The 21,050-nt window shown below is 43.3% G+C and overlaps 2 protein-coding genes across 6 annotated transcripts in view; one reads left to right on the top strand and one right to left on the bottom strand.

Annotated features, from left to right (window-relative positions):
• Positions 1-4,033: 4,033 nt before the first annotated feature.
• Positions 4,034-11,633, bottom strand: LOC307108943 (ribose-phosphate pyrophosphokinase 1-like). 4 transcript variants are annotated; one of them, XM_079787358.1, is made up of 3 exons: positions 11,493-11,631; positions 6,259-6,309; positions 4,034-5,281 (listed from the first exon to the last, which is right to left on the bottom strand). In XM_079787358.1, exon 3 carries the CDS (start codon positions 5,061-5,063, stop codon positions 4,107-4,109), a length of 957 nt encoding a protein of 318 aa, XP_079643484.1. In that variant the 5' UTR covers positions 5,064-5,281; positions 6,259-6,309; positions 11,493-11,631; the 3' UTR covers positions 4,034-4,106. The 4 variants fall into 4 exon arrangements, with proteins under 4 accessions (XP_079643484.1, XP_079643483.1, XP_079643482.1 ...); XM_079787357.1 differs by lacking the exon at positions 6,259-6,309 and having other exon boundaries at positions 11,493-11,633; XM_079787356.1 differs by lacking the exon at positions 6,259-6,309 and having other exon boundaries at positions 11,386-11,525.
• Positions 11,511-21,050, top strand: part of CUL5 (cullin 5) — a 101,264-nt gene continuing 91,724 nt past the window's right edge. For both annotated transcript variants that reach the window (XM_079787351.1, XM_079787352.1), the window contains exon 1: positions 11,511-11,649. In XM_079787351.1, coding sequence (XP_079643477.1) covers positions 11,626-11,649 — 24 coding nt within the window. In that variant the 5' untranslated portion in view covers positions 11,511-11,625. The remainder of the gene's footprint in view (positions 11,650-21,050) is intronic.

The raw sequence follows: 21,050 nt of genomic DNA, 5'->3' as shown, positions 1-21,050 counted from the left end.
TTTGGGCTAAACTGACTTAGTAGGGTTCTTGCTAAAACTGGGCTCTGAGACATGCCCAAGGACGAGGCCTAATCGGGCTCAGAGGAACCTGACTAACATTTGGTCAAAGAGAGCATCTTTGTCAAAGTGCACCACTCAAAGCTTTGCACCTAGGGCAATTTTCCCAAACTACTGTTTTGGTGCAACTGCTCTCCGTTTTGGCCTACACATACTGAGCCAGCCCATCATGAACCAAGCCTGGCCTTTTCTCTCCTTTATCAGTTGATCATAAGGCCATAGATGGAAGTGAAGGAAGAAGTGCACTAGTGTTGGATGACATAGGGTTCCAAGCTTCCTGCCTACAAAGCTTGCTCCTGCTTCTGCTTCTGATCTGTCTTGAGCTCAATACCGGATGCATCACTTCCAGCTTTTAGAAGTGTTGCTGCACTTGGTGGCTCTAATGGAAACCAACTCATGAAGGGCCATTGTAGCTTCATGGTCACTCGGTGCTTCATAATCAGGCTCTTCACCCCTACCAGTGCCAAGTATCATACCAGAAGTTGTTTTTAAAAAAGCATATCATTATCTGCTATAGCTGGAACAACTTTGATTCGGAACCAGAACTCTAGGGGCTGTTTGTGAATTCTCCCATTGGGTCTTGCCATAAACGCTAGAATGTGTCTTTCCTACAACTGATATGTCTAATGGTATAGGGTCTGCTGACTTTTGGCCCAAGCAGACCCTATACCAGAGAGAACCAAGACTTAATCATCAGAGTAGCCAAGCTCCAAAAAGAGTTAATTGAAAAAGAATGGGAACCTGATACATGGAGTAAAAACATCTAGTTTGAAGACCTATGACATCTTGAATAGCTAGATTCCCCTGAATTCTCTAAGCCTGGGAACCGTTACCAGGGCCACTTGTACTACAGTCTAGACCACTTCTATTTTTGGGAATCCGGTATAAGGGTCAGAGTATTATTGTCTGCTATGGACTAAATTGTCTTCAGAACCCAAGAGACCTACCAGGATTTGCTCTTCCTTCTGCATGATAAGAGGAGTAAGATGCAACAATTTGTTCTTTACTTTAGATGGAATGTCTCAGCATGTATCTGATCACTTGACTCTTAAAATTTTCTACTCTTGTGGCAGGTTCCTGAATTTTTCATAGGGTATATTTCCAACTTCTGAAGTACATGTGTCTAATAAAGGCTCCCAGCATGATAGCTAGTCATTTGTCATAAATTACACAACTTACCAATTAATCAAATGATGTTGTGCAGCATGTTAAGATAGTCTAGATCTTTTTGGACTACAGTATGACAAAGGACAGGAGAGTTAACATAGCCCTGGGACAAAACTATCAATTTTATTGTTGTCCATACCAGGTGCAAACTATTTTTGATTCTCTTTTCTGATGTAAATAGGAAAGAATGTAATCCCAAAATCAAAAGCCATGTGCCTTGTATCTAGGACCATGTTAATCTACGCTAGCAAAGATAGCATATCTGGGACAATGCTGCAATTGGTATTATTGGGGCTACAATCAGTTGAATTTGGTAATCTACTGTCATTCTCCAAAATCTGTCTGGAGTATTAAGACTGGTGAATTAAATGGAGATGTGAAGAGAATTACCAGCCCTAAATTCTAAAATCTTTAAGAACAGCCCTAATTCCCACCATCTCCCTCAAGATATAGTATTTATTCTCTTGGCCAGGGCAGATGTGCACTTAGAGAGCTTATTACTTGGCCCTCCCCACTGTGCTGGCTTTTACCCCACAGACTAATGACCCAATATGGTGTTTTGTGAACTACCAGGTAACAGTTCCCAGGCTTAGAGAATTCAGGGGAATATAGTGATTCAAGATGTCCTAGGTCTTCAAACTAGATGTTTTCTTTCCATGTATCAGGTTCCCATTCTTTTTCAATTAACTCTTTTTGGAGCTTGGCTACTCTGATGATTAAGTCTTGGTTCTGGTCCATGGCTTTCTCTCTCCCCCCATTATAGAGATGAAAGCCTCTCTGTAAGCTCTCAGGAAGACCTGGATTTCACACTTAGTTTCCAATGGGCAATTAATGCTCCCAGCTTTTCATTATTTTTTTTCTAATTCTTCATGATAACCAATTATCATTGTCCTTACAGTTACTATAGTTACCCCAAATATAGTTCGCTTATATTCTTCAAATGCCTCATATACTAGTATCTCACCAGCTAATTAATTCCCTTCCACCATATATCAAACAATTCATCCCTGGAGAAAGTTTTAACAACCTGTGATGTGTTCTTATCATACTAGTAAGAAGTGATTCAGTTCCAAAATTTCATTTTGTAACTGCTCCTTTATTAAAATCCTTCTGGTAACAACGGTCACAGGATGAATTTCAGGAAGCTGAGACAACTTTGGCGGAGATGGCCAGGCCTTTATTCCTTTTTGTTGATAAAAGTTGTTTGAGATGGGCCTTCCAAAAGTGGGGTGGCACTGGATGAGGTGAGGGAACTGACAGCAATGCTGGGACAGTAAGTCCTTCATAGAAGGACTCAGTGTGGGTATCTCAGTGCCCACCAGAGGAGCTTATAAGTTCAAGAGACTTAAGGGCTACCTCAAGCATTTGTGTTATATTGATCATATGATCCTGATTCAACTATAAAAGTTATAATGTGAGAATCAGAGAAACTGAATACTAAACAATGATATTAAGACATGTTGATTTTTAGGTATGATCATGGTATACAGTCATGTGTTCCTGTTTGAGCTCTTTCTTAACTTTTATATATGCTCAAATGTTTATAGATGAAATGATGGCTAGCTGGGATTTGCTTCAAAGAAATAGGTTGAAGCAAGTTAGAGGATACATGGGACAAGAGTGACTATGAGTTGTTGGTATGGATGGAAGACAAAATAATGCCTCCCTGCCCCCCAAAGATGGCCATGTCCTAATCTCTAGAACCTGTGAATATGTTAGCTTACATGGCAAAGTGTTTTGCATGTGTGATTAAGTTAAGGATCTTGAGATGGGAGTGTTATCCTGGATTTTTCCAGGTGGGCCCCATAAAATCACAAATGTCCTTATAAGAAGGAGGCAAAGGGGTCAACGTCAAAAAAAGGAAAAGAGCATGTCATAATGGAAGCAGAGTCAAAGAAAGAAGATGCTATGATGCAACTTGAAAAACAGAGGAAGCAGCCACCAGGCAAGGAATGAAGGAAGCCACAAGAAGATGAAGAAGGCAAGGGGCAGATTCTTTTATGAAACCTTTAGGAGAAATGCAGCCCTGCTGACACCGATTTTAAACTGCTGACCTTTAGAACCATAAGAGAATAAATTTGCATTGTTTTAAGCGATTAAATTTATAGTAATTTGTTACAGCAATAGAAATTGAGTACAGTAGATACGTGGGGATTTAATATGCTATTTTTCTACTTTCGTGAAATTTTCTATAATAAAAAGTTTTTTTGAAAAAAATAAAAGTAAACCAGCATTAAGAAATAAATGTAGCCCAGCTGGTGTGGCTCAGTGGTTGAGCATTGACCTATGAACCAGGAGGTGAGGGTTCAATTTCCAGTCAGGGCACATGCTCAGGTTGTGGGCTCCAACCCTAGTGTGGACCATGTAGGAGGCAGCCAATCGGTGACTCTCTCATCACTCATGTTTCTATCTCTCTCTCCTCTCTGAAATCAATAAAAAATATAATTAAAAAATCAATCTACACTAATAAAAGAGTAAGATGCAAATTGACCATACCTTTGCGATGCCCACTAGCTAATCAGGAGCGAGCATGCAAATTAACCCAACAAAGATGGTGGGTTAATTTGCATCCACAGGCGCTGAGTGCTCTAGCCGCTCTGGGCCTCTGGGCAGCGTTAGAAGGCGGAAAGGCGGCTCTGGCCCAGAGCGAAGGCGGTGCTGGCAGCCAGGGGAAGGAAGACCCATTCTTGCACGCATCTTTGTGCATCGGGCCACTAGTAAAAATATAATTTAAAAATAAATAAATAAATAAGTAAATAAATAAATAAATGTAATAGGAGTTGAAACATACTTAGGCAAGTCCTCCATTGCTTTATTTATTTATTTTTTTAACAAGGGAAGGGGTTCACTTTATTTTTTTAAAAGCCTCAGAAGTTATTCTATTATAAAGGGACATGGCTGAACAGGTAGGAAACAGATTCCCCATTGTGAGTTCTCCTGATGGCTTCTGCAAGAATCATGGCGATGTCAATCACCTGTATTTTGGAGCAATGCTTCATCTTATCCTCCTGAGGTATGGTGTTGGTGACCACTACTGCTTCAAAGCATGCATTGTTAATGCGAGAAATGGCGGGGCCAGAAAAGATCCCGTGAGTCAGGATAGCATAAACTCTGGTGGCTCCAGCTGAAAGAAGTTTGTCAGCTGCATGGCAGATTGTGCCACAAGTGTCAGCCATGTCATCCACTAGAATGGCCACCCGATCCTTCACGTCTCCTACCAGCACCATGCGGTCCACTTCATTGGCCTTCTTCCGTTCTTTATGAATCAAGGCAAAGTCAACATTCAACTGGTCTGCGATGGAGGTAACTCTCTTAGCTCCCCCCGCATCAGGTGAGACGATAGTGCAGTTCCTCCACTCAGATATATTCTCCCTTATCCACTTCAGGACAGCTGGTTCTGCATACAAATTGTCCACAGGGATATCAAAAAAGCCCTGAATTTGAGAAGCATGAAGGTCCATGGTAATAATATGATCTGCACCTGCTACGGAGAGCATATTTGCAACAAGCTTGGCTGAGATCGGAGCCCGGCTCTTATCCTTCTTATCCTGCCGGGCATAAGGGAAGCACGGGATGACTGCAGTAACCCGGCTGGCTGAAGCAATCTTACAGGCATTAATCATGATCAAAAGCTCCATTAGATTGTCATTAATTTTACCACAGCCACTCTGAACGATGTAGACATCCTCTCCACGGACACTTTCGCCAATTTCAACACAGGTCTCCTGGTTGCTGAATTTCTTAGTCACCACCTTGCCTAGCTCCAGGCCCAGGCGGTCAGCAATTTTCTGGGACAAGTCCTGGTGGGAGATGCCGCTGAAGATTTTGATATTCGGCATTTTGGCCAACTACCCTAGGCACTCTTTGCTCAGTGATCACTGCTGCTGCGAGTCCTGAACCAAAGTCAGCCCAGAGACTCGGTACGAAAAGCTTCCGTTGCTACTCCGCCGTCTTAGTTCCCGCCGGGCCCCTCCATTGCTTTTTTTAAAAAATATATTTTTTGCTGTTCTTCCACATTTTGTCTCCCAAATATATTTTTAATTGGCTTGTCAAGTTTCTGTTAAAAGAAATATAAAGTATTTTATCAGAATTTTATTGAATATACAGGTTAATTTTGGGAAAATCATATCAAAGATAAATGTAACAGTATGTCCCTGCTAGTCGGAGCTGATTATTGTGTATGTCTAGTGGATAGATTCCAGGCTATAGTCCCTTCTAAGTTACAGCAGTTAAAGGAGGTCTGTGGTTCTCCAGGCAAGCCATCTATGACTAAGTGGGCAAGTTCTATTCAGAGAGAAGAGGAAAAAAAGACACTTGGTCTCCTTTTCAAGACACATTCTCAGGATAACTTTACTACCAACATGTAATTATTTTAAGCCCTGCTTGTACTGCTCTCGATTGGGTATTGGGGGCTGCCCTGGAATCAAAGAATCTCCTCTATCCCTTCACTCTCCCTCCATTGGAGACAATAATTTCTCTATTTCCTTTCCTCATTTCTTCTTAAACTTTACAACATGTGTTGTTGAAGACATTGGCAAATTATGTAATATGTATAAATTGGACTGTGGGAGTTTCACTCCTGACCTGGTCCCATGGAAATCTTAGGATGGTTCTCTTTGGTTTCACACAGTTGCTAGCGGGGCCTTCACTTCCTTACCTTCCCTAGCCACCCATCTTGTCCAGGGCCCCACTTTCTGGAAGCAGGAGCAAAGTTTAGAAGTATTTTGGACCATGGGAGAGGGGTGCAGGAGGCAGTCAGTCGATGATTTTCTCTCATCATTAATGTTTCTCTCTCTCATCATTGATATCTCTCTCTCTCTCTCTCTCTCTCTCTCTCTCTCTCTCTCTCTCTCTCTCTCTCTCTCCATCTCCCTTCCTTTCTAAAATCAATTAAAAAAAAAAGAAATCCTTGTTTTAAAAAAAAAATAGTTTTGTGGGATGACGTAGACTTAAGGTACAGGTGACCATCTTATAGGCATATGAAGGCAGATGCCTTTGGAATACCATCTCTCCACAAAGACAACTAACACACACCTCAGCACAGGTAATCTTTGGCATTCCCTGGCACAGCAAAGAAGGATCTTCCTAGAAATAGGATACAAATTGAAATAGGGATATGGTTAGACTCAAGTTAGGTTTAGGCTTAGGGCTGGCTCCCATGGGTCCTCCTGGTGCCAGGAAGCAGAGTAGTCTTTTGAGGCAGACTCTTTTTTTTTCCATGTGATAGATCTGGGAGGTGTCAAAAGCCCTCCTCCATCTTTTGAGGATGTTTCTGTCCTCCAGCTTCCAATCCAAAATCTTGTAAACCCTTGGTGGTTTACATATTTATCCTATATAATAAAAGGGTAATATGCAAATTGACTGAACAGCGGAATGGCCAGTCGCTATGATGCACACTGACCACCAGGGGGCAGACAATCAACACAGGAGCTGCCCCTGGTGGTCAGAGCACTCCCACAGGGGGAGCACTGCTCAACCAGAAGCTGGGCTCATGGCTAGTGAGCACAGCGGTGGTGGCGGGAGCCTCTCCCACCTCCGCGGCAGTGCTAAGGATGTCCGACTGCTGGCTTAGGCCCACTCCCCAGAGGCATCCCCCGAGAGCTCCTGGACTGTGAAGGGTGCAGGCCGGGCTGAGGGACCCCGCCCTCCAGTGCCCGAATTTCGTGCACTGGGCCTCTAATATATAAATAAATACATATTTATTTATATTGACCAATGTCACCTCAATAAATCTAATTTTTAAAAAAGTTTCCCGCAACATTTAATTATGAAAAATTTCAAACATATAGATAAACTGGGAAAAAACAAGATGGCAATGTAAGTAAATGCTGGTACTTGCTGCCTCCCAAAATTACAACTAAAATACAAAACAACCATCAGTCAGAACCACCTGAAAGCTGGCTGAATGGAAGTCCTACAACTAGAGAAGAAGAAAGTATATTGAGACTGGTAGGAAGGGCAGAGGTGCAGAACAGACTGGTCCAACACCCACGTGTGGCATTTTTATAATCGGGAGGGATATCTCTAAGGCCTTCCATGAGAAGCAGGGTGTTCCAGACCCACACCAGACTCCCAGCCCAGGATTCCAGAGCTGGGAAGAGAAGGCCCCATAACTTCGGGCTGTAAAAACCAGCGGGGATTGTGACTGAGTGACACGAGGAGGCTGCTGTAGTCCCAGGTGTTCCTCTTAAAGGGCCCATGCACAAATTTACACAGTCCTGCTTCCTCTGAGCTACAGCACTGGGTGGCAGCTTTGGGGGAATTTGGGGACACATGGGGAGGAACTGGACTGTCTGGCATCAGGACAGGAGCTTGGGGTTGGCTTTCTCCCAGACAGGGGTGTTTGCAGGGGTCATTGTTCCTGTACTGACACCTCCCCCATTGCAGAGCTGACTGGAAGCCATATCTAAGTTTCTATCAGTGTGGGCTACACTGTTTGCTCCACACTGGTGATTCCGAGACCCTGCCCCATCCAATTTGCAGCCCCACCCAAGCTTTTTGCAGTGGCTTTTCTATATGAATGGCCTGTCCTGGCTCAGGCTTCAGACTTTGCTAAAATCTCTCAAACAAGCAGCAGCTGGCATCAGTGTGCCCAAACCTACCAATAAAAAGCCCAAGACCCAGGCACTAGCACCAGCCTACCTTGCTTCACAGCTGGGCCAAAGGTTACTTCCTAGCCCAATACAAGTAGCAGCTATCTGCAGATCTCTCTGTAGCTCCTGCTGGGTGGCCCCAGGTAGTGGCTGACTTTGCACCTCCTGGGTGACCCCAGAGCCAGGTCACCTGGTGGGCAGCTTCAGACCATAACAGATTACTCTACACATCCACAAGTGACACACTTAAGGGGCAGACTCAGTGAGCACCAAAGCCCCACTTAAGCAAGTCCTACTTCATAGGGGTGTCTCTTGCACAACTGCTCTTCCACGGTAGTCACAGCTGGTCCTCATAGCTAATTGGCCTGGAAGTCAATTCCTCCCAGTGACTCCAACAGCAATCAAAGCTCATCTACAAAACTATGCACACAGCTCATACAGGCGTGCACCTACAGGGCCCAGCTCAGGTGACTGGGGAGGCTGAGCCACTGGGCCCTATAGGACACCTAATATACAAGGCCACTCTACCAATTCTAGGAAACATAACAGCCCTACCCTAATACATAGAAACAAACATAGGGAAGCAGCCAAAATGAGGAGACAAAGAAACATACATGTCACAAATGAAAGAAATGGAAGCAAGCAAACTGTTGGATACAGAGTTTAAGACCATGGTTATAAGGATACTCAAGCACTGTAATGAGAGCTTCAGGGACTTAATGAGAGCTTTGAGGGATTTAATAAGAGCTTCAAGGGTCTTAGCGAGACTTTCACGGATCTTAGTGAGAATGTCAAAGACATGGAAAAAACAACACAGATTCAACAGTAAAGTAGAGGATTCCAAGAATAAAATCAATGATGTGGAATATAAGGAAGCAAAAAATGCCCAATCAAAACAGCAAAAAGAATAAAGAATCCAAAAATATGAAGATAGTGTAAGGAGCCTCTGGGACAACTTCAAGCATACCAACATTTGCATTATGGGGAAGCCAGAAGGAGAAGAGAGAGAGCAAGATGTTAAAAACCTATTTGAAAAAAATGACAGAAAACTCCCCTTACCTGGTGAAAGAAACAGACTTACAAGTCCAGGAAACACAAAAAGTCCTAAACAAGAGGAACCCAAAGAGGCCCACACCAAGACACATCCCTAGCTGGTTTGGCTCAGTGGATAGAGTGTCAGCCTGCAGACCAAAGCATTCCAGGTTCGATTCCAGTCAAAGTCATGTACCTTGTTTGTAGGACCCTCCCAGGCTGGGGCCCTGGCTGGGGCATGTGCAGGAGGCAACCAATCAATGCGTCTCTCTCACATCAATGTTTCTTTCTCTCTGTCTCTCCCCCTCCCTTCCACTATCTCTAAAACTCAATGGAAAATATCCTCAGGTGAGGATTAACAACAGAAATAATAAATAAATAAATAAATAAATAAATAAATAAATCCTATATAATAAAAGGCTAATATGCAAATTGTCCCCTCGGGAGTTTGACTGCTCACTATGACGTGTGCTGACCACCAGGAGCAGCACGGAATGAAGGCAGCCAGGGGAAGGAAGGCCCCAGCCAGCAGCCGCAGCCAGGGGAAGGAAGACCCCAATTGGCCCTGATCGCAGGCCTAGGGACCCTACCCATGCACGAATTTCATGCACTGGACCTCTAGTAAATAAATAAAATACCAAAGGTTAAAGACAAAGAGAGAATCTTAAAAGCAGCAAGAGAAAAGTAGTTATCTACAAGGGAGTGCCCATATGACTGTTAGCTGATTTCTCAACAGAAACTTTGCAGGCCAGAAGGGATTGGCAAGAAATATCCAAAGTGATGAATAGCAAGGACCTACAACCAAGATTACTCTACCCAGCAAAGCTATCATTTAGAATTGAAGGTCAGATAAAGATCTTCACAGACAAGAAAAAGCTAAATGAGTTCATCACCACCAAACCAGTATTACATGAAATGTTAAAGGGTATTCTTTAGGAAGAGGAAGAGGATGGAGGAGAAGGAGAAGGTTAAGGAAAAGGAGAAGAAGAAGAGATAAAAAATATGGACAATAAAATGGCAATAAATACATATCTATCAATAAGTAAATCTAAAAATCAAAACAAACAAGAAATCTAATGAACAAAATTAATTGATGACTAAAATAGAATCAGAGGCATGGAAACACAGAACAGACTGATGAATCTCTGAGGGAAGGGGGGATGGGATATGGGAATATATTAACCAAAGATCTTATATGCATACTAGAGGCCCGATGCACAAAGATTCGTGCAAGAACGAGCCTTCCTTCCCCTGGCTGCTGGCACTGCCTTTGCTCTGGCCGGAGCCACCTTTCCGCCTTCCCATGCTGCCCAGAGGCCCAGAGCGGCTGGGGTACAATGATGCCCCACCTCACTCAGAATAAAAACCAGTCTTTAGCCCTAGCTGGTTTGGCTCAGTGGGTAGAGCATCAGCTCTTGGATTGAAGGATCCCGGGTTCAATTCTGATCAAGGGTACATACCTGGATTGCAGGCTCACACTCTGGCCCTGTTGGGGGCGCATGCTGGAGGCAGCCAATCAATGTTTCTTTGTCTTTCCCCCTCCCTTCCACTCTCTCTACAAATTAAAAATCAATGGAAAAATATCCTCAGGTGAGGATTAACAACAACAAAAAGTCTTTACAGTCAACAAAGTCCTATACAATCTTATGCTCTCCTTACTTTTTCAGCTCTGAACACACCACCCTTCTCACTGTTCCTTGGACCTGCCACCTGTGAGTCCCGGCTGGACTGCTCTTCTCCTTCCCACATCAGCTTGGCCTTCTTCCTTACTATGAGTCTTTGCTCAAATGCCATCTGCTCAGTGAGCCCTACCTGGCTCACTCTTATTTAAAATTTCAAACTTCATCCCCCTCCCCTGGTTTATTTATTTCCAACATTGTAAATCCTGTTTGTAAACATGCATAATACAATATTCTATTGTATTATGTAGGTTCTACATATAAATTACGTTCTCTTCCCTTGGCCAGGGGCTTGTGGTCTGAAGGGATAAGGCTTGGGGGCTCACGGTTCAGAAGCTCCTAAAATAATGTGCTTTCAGGAAATCCAAGATGACTATGCATTGCTTGATCAATCTGTTACAGACTTCAGTGCCAGGCACTCTTGAATAGAATAGTTAATACACTGGCGCATTCATTCACTCATACATTCATTTCACAAATACTTACTGGGCGGCTTCTACGTGCCCGTTCATATTGAAAACAGCTGTTAAAAAAACATTTCATTGGGGGATAAGGTACCTCAGGATTTGGGGAGCGGGATGAGGGAAGGTGCGCGGTCCCGCCAGCAGAGGGCGCGCTCCTGCCCCTTCGCCGCCTCCGGGCCCACCTAGGCTTCCAGGCTCCCACGCTCGCTCCCGAGCGCGCCCCCGCCCGCCGCGTCACGTGATGCGGCCGAGGAACCGGAGCTGTCGGGCCTAAGCCCAGCTAAATTCGTAGCCGGTGGCCGCCGCGGGTGCAGCCACCAAAGCTAATCCGAAGGAGTGGGGAAGCTCGAGGAGTCGATGCTTCCTCTCCCCGTTCAGGTCGGCTCCCGTTACCTTCTCACTACTCGCCGTAGCGGCCTCCCTGAGCGTTTGCATGAGCTCTTTCGTGCGGGGAAGCTGCGGTGACCATGTAGGGGAGAGAGTGAGGAAGCTCCGGGTACCTGGGACGAGGTCAGCGCGTCGGCAGGCCGCCCGCTCCCGCCGGCCCTGTGGGAACTGCGGCCTCCGGCTGGGGCCTGGTCCCGAGCGCCACGAAGTCGCGCGCCGTCTCGCGAGACTCTAAGTTGAAGGAACATGGCGACGTCTAATCTGTTAAAGGTAAGACCCTCAGTCCCGCTTGGCTTCCACTCCGTGACCTCTGGGTTCTGCTCTTCGGGAGAGGCTCAGTTCAGGTTCAGGGTGGGGGGGAAAATGTGGGCGGTGTCTAACGGGAGGGAAGCCGGCGAGGCTGCGGCCGGGGCCGGGACCGGGACGCGGGTCTCCGGCCTTGGGGTCGAGAGGCTCCGGCTGTCCCTCCCGCGCGTTGACCGGTGTGAGGAAAAGGCCGGGCTGCGGGCGGACGGGGGTGATGCTGGCGGGGGACCAGCGGTGGCCTCGGGCGGGAGATGAAAGGAGGTGCCTGTGCCCCGGCCGGCCGGCTAGGCAGTTGCGACTCTTGGGGGGGGGGGGGGGGGGGTCTCCGTTTCTCCCGAAACGAGGGTGTAAGGTGCATCCGAGGAAGAACCCGGGAAAATGCTGCCCAGCCTGGGTCTCCGTCTCTGTCCCCATCCTCTGCGCGGACTCCGTGTCCGAGCGCGGCGCCTTCCGCCCCACCCCCGGCTGCACGCTGTCCTCGCCCGCGGTCCCCACCCCCGCCCCCCGCTCTTCCGCGCCCGGGCCACCCTTTTCCTTCGGAATCTGCGCCTCCACCCTTCACCGGTGCGTCCCGAGGAGAGGCTCCCGGGTTCCAGGGCTCAGCCTGGGAGCGTTACCTTACCCAGGGGAACGGCTGGAAGTTAAGTTTCCTCCATTTGGGAGAGCAAAGGGGAGCTAGGCCCAGAGGGGCAGGGTCTCTGTCCGTCCCCAGGGAAAACGTCAGGAGGAGCATGAGGAAGACTGGGCCCGAGTCTGCCTGCCCTGGGCTTGCGGTCCCCGCAGGAACGTCGTGCCTGGGCCGTCTCCCCTGAAATGGGGGTGTGAGGAGCTCCGGGAGCACAGACGCAAGGGATGGGCCCCCCCACCCAAATCATCATCCGACGGTGTAGACGGAGAGAGAAAGTAGGTTCAGGTGTACTGAGACCTCTCGCCGGTCTCAGGAGCTGCCTGGTCGCTGGGACTAAGGCCTTTGCAGGTGGACCTGTTTTTAACTAACCTGAGAGGCAATGGGTGTCCTTTTCAAGGGAGGAGACCGTTTTTGGCTGCTCAGAAGGTGTTCGACTGTAGGCGAGTTTCTTCACCTCCTCTCTGCCTGGTTGTTCATCAGTAGAATGGGATTGTTAATAGCACCTGTTCAATAGCGCGAAGGCTGAGTTTAATGGGTGTGAAAACGCCTAAAACCGTGACTGGCAATTAGTAGACAATAGACATAAATGACTACAATTACTACTCGTGGCTGTTCCTCTTAAGAAAGATCATTCGTGGGGATTGAGGAACCCGTCCTGTTCAACGCTTCTTTGGTATCAGTACAACAGAGTTCTCACAGATTAGTTCAGAAAGAAAACTTGTTGGACTTCTAAAGGCTGCTGTTAGTGCACCCACATGCAATGTAAGTGTCATTAGTTGAACTGTGTTTAGGAAATGTTTGGGTTCCTGATTCTTTGTGAATTCCTGACTTGGTTACTTGCACATACAACAAGGGCTTTTCCTAAAAAAAAAAATTCTCTCTCAGAAAAGAGCAAGAGTTGCTTTATTTGCCCCCATACAAAACCTTGCAAAGGATTGACTGGAGGAGATATACCGTATTTTCCGGCGTATAAGACGGCTGGGCGTATAGAAGATTTTCCTGGGTTAAAAAGTCGTCTTATACGCCGGAAAAATACGGTAAATCTGAAGCTGGTTCAGTCAACACGAGTAAGTACTTACCTTGTAGAGATTATGAATCTACATCTACAGCACACACCTACAGAGAGAAGAAACTGTCTGAAGGTATAGAAAATGGGTACTTCATATTTAGGTTAAAAAGATAACAAGGATTCAAAAGTTCTGTAACTCAAACAACTTCTATAAATAAAAGGAAAGAAACGGTGCTTTGAAAAACTGCTAATGACTCACTCTAGTGAACATGAACACAGATGCCAAAGATTCACTGGGATATTTTCCATAAAATGGTTTTATGAAATGGTGAATGGAGGGAAAAATAATTTCTAAATATTTTGTGTAGAGTGTGATTTTAAATATGTTCCACTAACATAATATAAAGGACATTATAAAGAGACATTTAATTCTTTTATCTATATCACCAAAAGTTTACATATTTAAAGGGAAGCAAGGGAGGCTGGAGCCCAGGACTGGGACCAGGGTCCATAATGTAATTTATAGGATTACTTGAATTCAAGGCCGGTGGTACCTTGAATAAAGATAGGGCTGGCTAGGGTGTGGCCAGATTTGCCTCATTTCCTTTTTCTGAAAAAATTTTATAGACCGGTTCATTAGAAAAATGCTGTAGACATTGTGCAATTAGATTTCACCAGAGAGAGAGAGAGATAGAGAGATTTTATTGATTTTAGAGGAAGGGGGAAAGAGAGGGAGAAACATCGATTGGCTTCCTGCCATTCACGAAACCTGGGTATGTGCCTGACTTGGAATCCAATCGGACACCTTCTGGTGTGTGGGATGGCGCTCCAACCAACTGAGCTATCCAGCCAGAGCTTCACTAGAGCATATTTGACAGAATTATCATGTCCTGTGGTCAAAATGGAGATATGTGAGCCAGATAAGAATATAGTTAGAATTTGATTCATTATCAGTTAAATAACTGTACCTGCAGACTGGTGACCAATAAGCTATCATCAACCCTAAAGGGAGGCCTTTAGTGTCCTACTTGAGGAAAAGGTCCTCTTTCTGTTTACCAGTAACTTGGATTAAGTTGATTGAATTTGTGGATGACAGAGTGCAGAAGGATAGTTAATATGTTATGACTGATTCAAAACATTGATATGAAACTTACAATAAAAATCACCTACTTATTTTAAATATTGGATTTTGATTGTAATAACAATTGTATTCTTTATTTAAAGAAAGTGGACTATTGCCCTGGCCAATGTGGCTCAGTGGTTGGAGAGTCATCCCATACACCAAAAAGGTGGCAGGTTCGTTTCCCCGTCAGGGCACATAACGAGATGGTGGGTTTGATCTGGGGTTGGGGGAACATGCAGGAGATAACCAATCTATGTTTTTCTCTCTCACATTAATGTTTCTCTTTCCCTCCTTCTCTTCCTCTCTCTAAAATCAATTTTTTTTTAAATTTTAAAATTAAAAAAAAAAGTAGATTGTTGCTGGATTTTGGAAATCTTTTGGATAATACAAGATTTGTGTTGTACGTTTTGACATACAGTTATCAGTTGCTTGGGGAATTTGTAACTTTTTAATATTACTACTTGAAAATTTTATTTTAATGTTTAATGCTGCTTGTTCCTTTAGTTTTGCAGTTACCATCTAGGCCCTCAGTACCTATTTTCTTTATTTCCAATTGAGTATCCTTTTCCAAATAGCAGTTGTTTAAATCTTAATTTGCCTAGCATCACCCCATTTAATTCTTGCACATTACTTTATCAAGCTATTTGGAGTGCCCTTAACTTCCTTGGTCAACACCACACAATTTTCTGGTTTTCCCTATGTTCTCCTCTTTTCTGAGGCACCTTCTATATTGCCCTCTTCCACTTGTTCTGCCTTCATTTCACCCCTCCGACCTGGCAACATGTCTCCTGTTACTGTGTTTCAGTCTCCTTTATTCTTTGGGAATAAAAAAAGTTCATGTAACTCCTCATATAAGCTTAACCTGTGCTCTGCTTTGCCCTCAAACTTTTGTTCTTTTTTTCTCTTTCCATTCACTGTCACAGTTCTTAGAAAAACAGCCCCTACTTGCTGCCTTTATAATTCTTCACCTTTTCCCTTAACTTACTGTGACTTGGCTCTCTTCCTACCCTCACACAGTTATATTGAAGCTATTAGTCTCAGATATTCATTCTCTTTTCAGATATTGTTGATTACTACATCTGCTTCCCTTTTGGTTTTTATGACATTCTCTTCTTGATCTCCTATCTTTCAAATCACTTGTGTTTTTCACTGACTTCCCTCCTCTTCTCTCTTCCCCAATGTAAATATTTCTCAAGATTTAATCTTTAGCCCTGTTCTATCATTGTACTTCCTTTTTTTTCTGGGACAGTCTTAACTCCTATGATTTCACTATTTTTATCTCTTAACTCTGATGTGAGCTCTAGTCCAAACCAGTACTAACCATATAACTTTCCTGCTCCGATACCTTTAGTGGTTCAAATTCTTTGAGACCCTCCCAGCTGGGTCTTCTCCCTAATAACACATTCATATTCATATTTCCTCCCTCTTTTTTTTCTCTCCCTCTGTCTACCTGGCTGGTTATTTTTGGTTCACTAGCATACTAGAGTCTTTAAGACTCTTTAAGTTTGATGTTCCTTTTATCAAGAATCCCCCCTCCCCTCAATGTTTGCCTATTAAAATCTTATTTATTCATTAAGACTCAGCCAAAATACCTCCTTTGTTTTTAGTGCTTTCATTTGCAATAGTTGTTGCTACTCTGCACAACCGTAGCTCTGCATCAGTCTCTTCTAGCACTTACATGATGTCTTGTGTCTTAGTTACAGGATCTGTTTACATATCTCCCTTTCTGGATTGTAAGCCCCATTAGTGCCAGGACTTCATTAATTTTTGTTGATGCCTTAACCATCTTCTGCAAAGGAGTGATTCAGAGTTGTGTAGAATTTACTCATTATTAAAATAATTTTTGAAAAATACGTTTTTTATTGTTTTTAGAGAGAGAGGAAGGGAGAAGGAGAGAAAGAGAGAGAGAAACATCGATGTGAGAGAAACATCAATTGGCTGCCTCCTGCACGTGCCCCACCAGGGATTAAGCCTGCAACCACGGCATGTGCCCTGACTGGGAATCAAACCGTGACCTTTTGGTGCGTGGAATGACGCTCAGCCAACTGAGCCACACTAGCCAGGGCTAAATTAATTTTATCAGACATATGTGCAAGTTATCATGAAGGATAACAAAGATATGTAAAACAATGGCCAGCCTGTTTGGGAATTTACCATATACTAAAAGAGATTAAAAAATACTAATGATTTGTTCTAAGGCAAAAACTTCAAGAGTGTTACTATGCGCTATAAGATCCCTCACAGATTGAGATCCTTTCTGGTGGATGATCAAGGAAAGTTTTATGGAGAAAACATTGGAGCTGGATTTTGAAGAATGGGTAGACTGTAGGTGGTGATTAGCAGAAAATTTGGCAGGAATGGAGACTAGATCAGTATGGCTACCTTGTAGCAGGACTGCATGCTGCGTTGCATTCTGTATGAATGGTTCTCCTGAAATCTTTGCAGTACAGTAACCCAGAATATGTGAAACAGTGGGAGACAGAAATGCAAAGGAAAGTGAGGGTTAGATTGTGAAAGGTCTTTAATGCTGGACTAGGGAGTTTGAAATAAAGTTCCATAAAGAATGAATAATAAAAAATATGTGATCAGATACATTGTTAGCCCTCAATCTCTTCTTGGCTGTCACATGTAAATCCTGTTACTCGTCATTACTTCTACTATGTGTGTATTCAGAATCCGATTTGTGGGGTGGCCATGAATGAAGGGCATTGGTGCTAATGAAACCATGTTCATTGAAACCAAGCAGGAGCCTTTAAGTCTGTGGAAAATAAAATCATTCCACAAGTGTTTAGCATTTTCTAGTTCCAACTAGACCAGTGATGGGCAACCTTTTGAGCTTGGTGTGTCAAACTTCGCCAAAAAACTGAGCATAACTCGGGTAGTGTGTCACTTTGAGGAAAAAACATTATTTCGCGATATTTATAGTTTAAATAACATAAATGTATAATTGTTATATATAATTGTATTTAGTAAACCAAAAACTAAATATTTAACTTACCTGCTTAGTGACTTCTTTGTTCATCCGTCAGTCGGTTTCTTTTGGTGGTCTTGATATTATTTAGCTTGTGTGGGGTGCCGTGAACTAAGGTAAGTGAGGGGGAGGGGGAATTCTTTAACTAACCTGCCTATTAGTGACTTTTTTGTTGCTGAATTTCATTGGCTAAATCTTCAATTGAAGGTTGGTATTTTGTACACTTCAGGCCCAAGCAAGCGCTATTAACTTCATCTGTCAATCTGTTTCTTTTGTTGGTTTTGATATTATTTAACGCTGAGAATAAGGCCTCACAAAAGTATGTAGAGGGAAAAATTGTGAGTAAAGCCATTGCTATATTTTTCAGGGTGCTAACAGTGTCTGGTAGTCGGTTCCAGGCACTCCTCTTGATTCTCCAAGCGGCACCTTTTCAGATTCTCAAGCTTTGACCTCAAGTTGACAAACACCTGAGCCCAGATACTGTCTTGAAATTCTGCAAGTTGCATCTCCAAATCATCAATTTGCATCCATTGGAAACCATTTAATTCCAAACTACTGTAGACTACTACATCAGGATACTTAATTATTTTCATGGTCTGTTCTAGACTTCTAAATTGACTAATTCTATCACTAAACTGGTCAAGTAACAAGTCTAAAACATACTGGTACTTCATATGCAAGAGTTCCATTTCATTTTGTACAGCTGCACTGGCCTTCTCAAAATACTTTGTTACTCGAGGAAAATACTTATAAGTTTTAGTTTCTACATCTCGCTTGAAAATTTTAACTTTACTTTCAAAAGCTTTTATGTATCCAAACATAGCGTCAATACTTTTGCCAAAACCTTGTAACTTTAAGTTCAGTTCATTAATATGAACAGAGAGATCTGTAAAAAACATCAGGGTGTTGACCCACTTATCATCATTAAGCTGAGGAAAGTTTCCCAGATCCTTATTGTCAAGAAATACCTTAATTTCTTCAAAGCACTCCACAAAGCGCTCAAGAACTTTGCCTCGGCTCAGCCATCTTACATTATTGTACATCAGCAGTCCACTGTAGGTGGAATCAAGCTCCAGTAAAAGTGCCGAAAATTCTTGCTTGTGAAGGGGGCGAGCAGCTATTAAATTAACTATTTTTGTAACAACTGACATTAAGTCGTTTAAGTCGGTGAATCCTGCCTTGGCACATAAAGCCTCCTGATGGATAATGCAGTGAAAAGGCACAATCGGATGTCCAATAGCTTCTGTAAACAATTTGACAAATCTGACTTTTCCCCCCACCATATTTGGTGCCCCATCTGTCGTCACTGACACAACTTTAGAGATATCAATGCTTAGGTCACGAAATGTTTGCATAACAACCTTACATATTTCGCTTCCTGATTTACTTGTTGACACTGATACTAACTTTATCAACTCTTCTCTCATTGTGAGACCATTAGACTATCGACCAATAATGGCCAACTGAGCATGTGATGTGACATCAGTAGTTTCATCAAGAGAGATTGAAAAATATTTACACTTCCTTATGTCTCTCTTTAATTGATGTTGTACGTTTGTGTTCAGTCTCATTATTTGGTCTTTTATGATATTTCTACTGAGTGGTAACTCAGATATTCTCTTAATAATTGCATCTTTATTCTGCATATCGTGAAATAGAACTGGTGCACATCTTAGGAGAGTTTCTTTAATAAATTCTCCTTCACTGAGCGCTTTTCCATGCTGAGCTATAGAGTGAGCAATGCTCAAACTTGCAGATGTTAAATTTGTAGAGCCTTTCATAAATTTAAGGATGGAATTAGATTGGCTCTTATAAAGGTGTAGCTGCCTGGAAATGTATTCCTTCCTTTCATCCTCACTTTTTTCCAAGAGTTGGGAATGATTAGTTTCAAAATGTCTATTTATATTCCACGTTCTGCTTACTACCGTTTCAGTACATAGAACGCACAATGATCTGCCATTTTTTTCTATAAAGCCATACAGCTCGGTCCATGTCTCTTGAAAGGGTCGGCCACTGCTACTACCACTTCCTTTACTTAACCTTAGTTTTTTATTTTTTGGGTTCTCCATCAGGGGGGCAGTGACAGAAGATAGAATTATAGATAGCTTGTTAGGCCTGCAGGCAATTAGGGGTTAACTAGCCTAACTAACCACAAAATGGTGCATATAACTGTCTTTTAGGGAAGGGCAGGGTTAATAAGCAGAAATAGGGGTTAATAAGGATGCACAACAGTAATAGTGGTGAAATGGAGTCTGCACTATGGAGCAAGATGGTGTTCCTTATGTGAATTAAAATGGCTGCCACCATTTCTAATGGCGGGAAACGGCACCCATAGCATGCCACAAACCCTCGCCTCTCCCAGCCTCCCCCTCACTTATCTCAGTAATGATGGATTAGAAATCCATGACACCCCAGAACAGTAGATAATGGTTGCTGTGGTTAACTGTTATTTGGTTACTGGTAATGGCAGGGCCCCCAGAGATGCGTCCCCCGCTGCGTTCTGCTGCTCCCTGCTCTGCCGGCGGAAGTGAGGGCAAAGATCCCGGCTTAACCGGAAGTCCCAGAACTAGACGCTCTGTGCCGGACTTCTGTTGTTTTGGCCTACAGACCTCCGGCACAGAGTGTCTAATAGGGGAGGATGAAACATTTGCGACTAGAGTCTTGGAGTTACAGTCTAACTCCAAGACTCTAGTCGCAAATGTTTCATCCTCAGGAGCAGCAAATGTGTCATCAGAAATGGCTACGTGTGTCAGTGCTGACACGTGTGTCATAGGTTCGCCATCACTGAACTAGACAATGGTTATCTAGGTAGACAAATTCTTACCCTTAATGTAACTTACATTTTTGTGGGGAAGAGAGGCAATAAACATATAAGCAAATAGTGTATACTGAAAGGTTAGGTTGTGATAAATGTTCTGAAGAAAAATAATCAGGGTAAAGGATAGAGAGTAGTAGTATTTTTGATAGGATGAACAGGGAAGGCCTGTAAGGAGATAAGTGAGGCGAGGTCTGAATGAAGCAAGGGACAGCCAAGTGCATTCTCAAGAAGATTTTCAGGTGGAAGGAACAGAACAGCCAGTGTGAAGGCATTGAGTCAGGAACATGCTTGGCCAGGAATATGGATGTGATACCAAGATTTGAATGTTGTCAATGAATGTAGTTAAGATACACAACTGGATCTTTCTTTTTAATGTCTATTTAAATGTAAATAAGAGCCTCATTTATTTAGAACTTTAGTTGTCGGGTTTCATTGGGTTAATGGAAATTACGCTCTTGAATGGGCATGTAAGAGTGATGTGATCCTTAGGGCTGCCTTCTCTCACTTCAGTGTCTTGTCCTGGAGACATGGTTACATTTGACACTCAGCCTCGGGAGAAAACAAACTCAGGTGTGTGTATGTTGATCATTGGTAGAGGTGGGAATGGGAATAATGGATGAAACCACTTACTGTAAAACTGTGTGATAAATGTGTGAGAATTTTTCATGGTATGAGAAAATAAGTGAATAGTTACCATAATCTAGAAGTGATGTGCGTTAATTAAAGCTACTAACAGGAAGTCACATTTCCAGATAAACTTTGAGAGATCAGTCATTTAATGAATTAGAAGAGCATTTTAGACTCATGAAGGTATCA

Source organism: Cnephaeus nilssonii (genome assembly GCF_951640355.1).
Source record: "Cnephaeus nilssonii genome assembly, chromosome: 13".
Taxonomy (NCBI): domain Eukaryota; kingdom Metazoa; phylum Chordata; class Mammalia; order Chiroptera; family Vespertilionidae; genus Cnephaeus; species Cnephaeus nilssonii.
Note: the sequence above shows the minus strand (reverse complement) of the source record. Positions and strands in the feature narration are given on the sequence as shown.

What these genes read in the sequence shown, in the direction of transcription:
- LOC307108943 (XM_079787357.1), bottom strand. Translation starts at nt 5,063, where the DNA reads ATGCCGAATATCAAAATCTTCAGCGGCATCTCCCACCAGGACTTGTCC.